Source organism: Trichechus manatus, unplaced genomic scaffold (genome assembly GCF_000243295.1).
Source record: "Trichechus manatus latirostris isolate Lorelei unplaced genomic scaffold, TriManLat1.0 scaffold00003, whole genome shotgun sequence".
NCBI lineage: Eukaryota > Metazoa > Chordata > Mammalia > Sirenia > Trichechidae > Trichechus > Trichechus manatus.
The window spans coordinates 7913753-7915876 of NW_004443939.1; the positions used below are offsets into that span (position 1 = coordinate 7913753).

At 35.5% G+C, this 2124-nt stretch overlaps 1 protein-coding gene across 1 annotated transcript in view; it reads left to right on the plus strand.

Moving 5' to 3' along the window:
* Positions 1 to 2124, plus strand: part of PATJ (PATJ crumbs cell polarity complex component) — a 431680-nt gene that overhangs the window by 63762 nt on the left and 365794 nt on the right. The window contains exon 6 of the mRNA XM_023730369.1: positions 1405 to 1600. Within this exon, the coding sequence (XP_023586137.1) occupies positions 1405 to 1600 (196 nt within the window). The remainder of the gene's footprint in view (positions 1 to 1404; positions 1601 to 2124) is intronic.

Consider the following 2124-nt stretch of genomic DNA (forward strand, 5'->3'; position numbering starts at 1 on the left):
GAGACCAGTGGAGTATCTTAGATGGCTGCTCACAGGCTTTTAAGACCCCAGATGTGACTCACCAAGGAAGAATGTAGAACATTGTCTTTATAAACTGTAATAAAAGGATTTTTATACAATATTTTTAGTGCTATACAATCTATTGTCACAGCCACCCACAATTTAGGTATCAAAAATTGAAATATTCAACTTGGTAGTTCCAAGGTAGAATCTAAAACGTCTAAGTCCCTGTCCTCAGAAAACTTAAAATCTAATATGGAAGACTGTAGCTAGCTCTGTGGACAGTGTATTTAGTATACATGAATTTTCTAAATGAATGGTTCAGAGCAGTGTGGTAATGAGGTGAGTGATGGAGAGGGAGACTCAGCTGGATCATGAAGGGTGGATTGAATTTGGATGAAGGCCATTTAAAATGGCAGAAACAATTTACGGAGGAGCAGGAAATGCCAGAAGTATTTGAGAGGGAAAGAGTAGATCAGAGTGGTTGGAGACGGGTGTGTGTAGGGAAGAAGCAAGAGATAATGCATGTAAAGCACATAACTTAGCACAGGTCGTGGCTCATAATTAAAAAAAAAAAATAGTAAAACCAAACCTGTTGCCATCGAGTTGATTCTGACTCATAGTGACACTATAGGACAGAGTAGAACTGCCCCATAGGGTTTCCAAGGAGCACCTGGTGGATTCGAACAGCTGGCCTTTTGGTTAGCAGTCGTAGCTAATAAATATTAACTATAATAATGCTATTTAAAAAAGAAATTTCGCTGTTTTGTTTTAAAAATAGTCCTTTTTACCTTGGTTAGTAGTTGGGACATGAGTGCTTGGGAGAGAGATAAGGGCTCAGATATAGATTCTGAAGTAATACTTACTGATTTTCAAGAAGGAGAGTTTGATCTCTGTTGACAAATGTTGGACAAATGAAGGGCATTGGGGTCTGGGTGAATCTGCTAGAGAGGAGGCTATTGGTGAATTTGAGAATACAGTTTCCCCAGTGTGGTATGGGTGAAAATCAAATTGGAAGGGGTTCAGGAGTACAGGGTTTGTGCAGTAATGTGGGCAGCGTCCATACTTGCAAGATATTGGCAACGATGCCCTGTAAATTATTTTTGTGTATATTTCTAGCCAAATGGCTTTTAAAACGTATACATTTGTATGTATATGTGTGTGTACACGCCCACACATGTCTGTATTGTATTAGAGATGCAGTACGTAATTGGTTGATTAGTTAATAAGTGCTTTGATGAAAAGCACTCTGAAGAGCTCTGTTGTAGTATATAATTAAATAATTATTTGAATAAATGTACTAAGTGAAGAAGTACTATGAGCAATAAACTGTTTAGTCTTGAATTAACAGATTCTTATGAGGGTGTTATATCACTTAAAAAATTCTTTTTTTATTTCACCAAGGGATCAAAGGTTAAAGGAAAATGACCAGATATTGGCCATTAATCACACGCCACTGGATCAGAACATTTCCCATCAGCAAGCAATTGCATTATTACAACAAACCACTGGATCTTTGCGTCTGGTTGTGGCCAGAGGTCCAGTCCACACAAGAAGCAGTACTTCCACCAGCCTAAGTGATACAACTCTGCCTGAAACCGTGAGTTGCAAACTTGGAAAAAATACATTATTTTGAATTACGCCATTGATTTTATAAAGTGTAAAGACATTTAGAAGGTGATCATCAAGAAAGATGATCCTATGTCCAAATGCTGCATTAGCATATTAAAACAAGATATTTCATGGGGTTTTTTTTGGTCTTTTCAAGATCTTATGAGTCTCTTTATTTAATATATTTAATATTATTTAATATAGAAGGCAAATTGAAGTATTAGTATAATTTATTTCGTGATAGAAAGAGTCTTGTGTTCTTTTGTGAAGTACCCAGTTAATTAAGTGGAAGGTTTTTATTAGATATTTACTATCTAGTGTCTTAGTAAGATTTGGTGATTTATTTCAAAAACATTATTTCTGTAAAATATGTTGGGGCTTATGACTTGATTATTGATACTACAAAATTGTTGCAACTATTTCATGTAAGGATCTCTACTGAACAATTTTTTTAAAAATTTTTTTTATTGTACTTCAGGTACAGGCTTACAGAACAAATAGTTTCTCATGAAA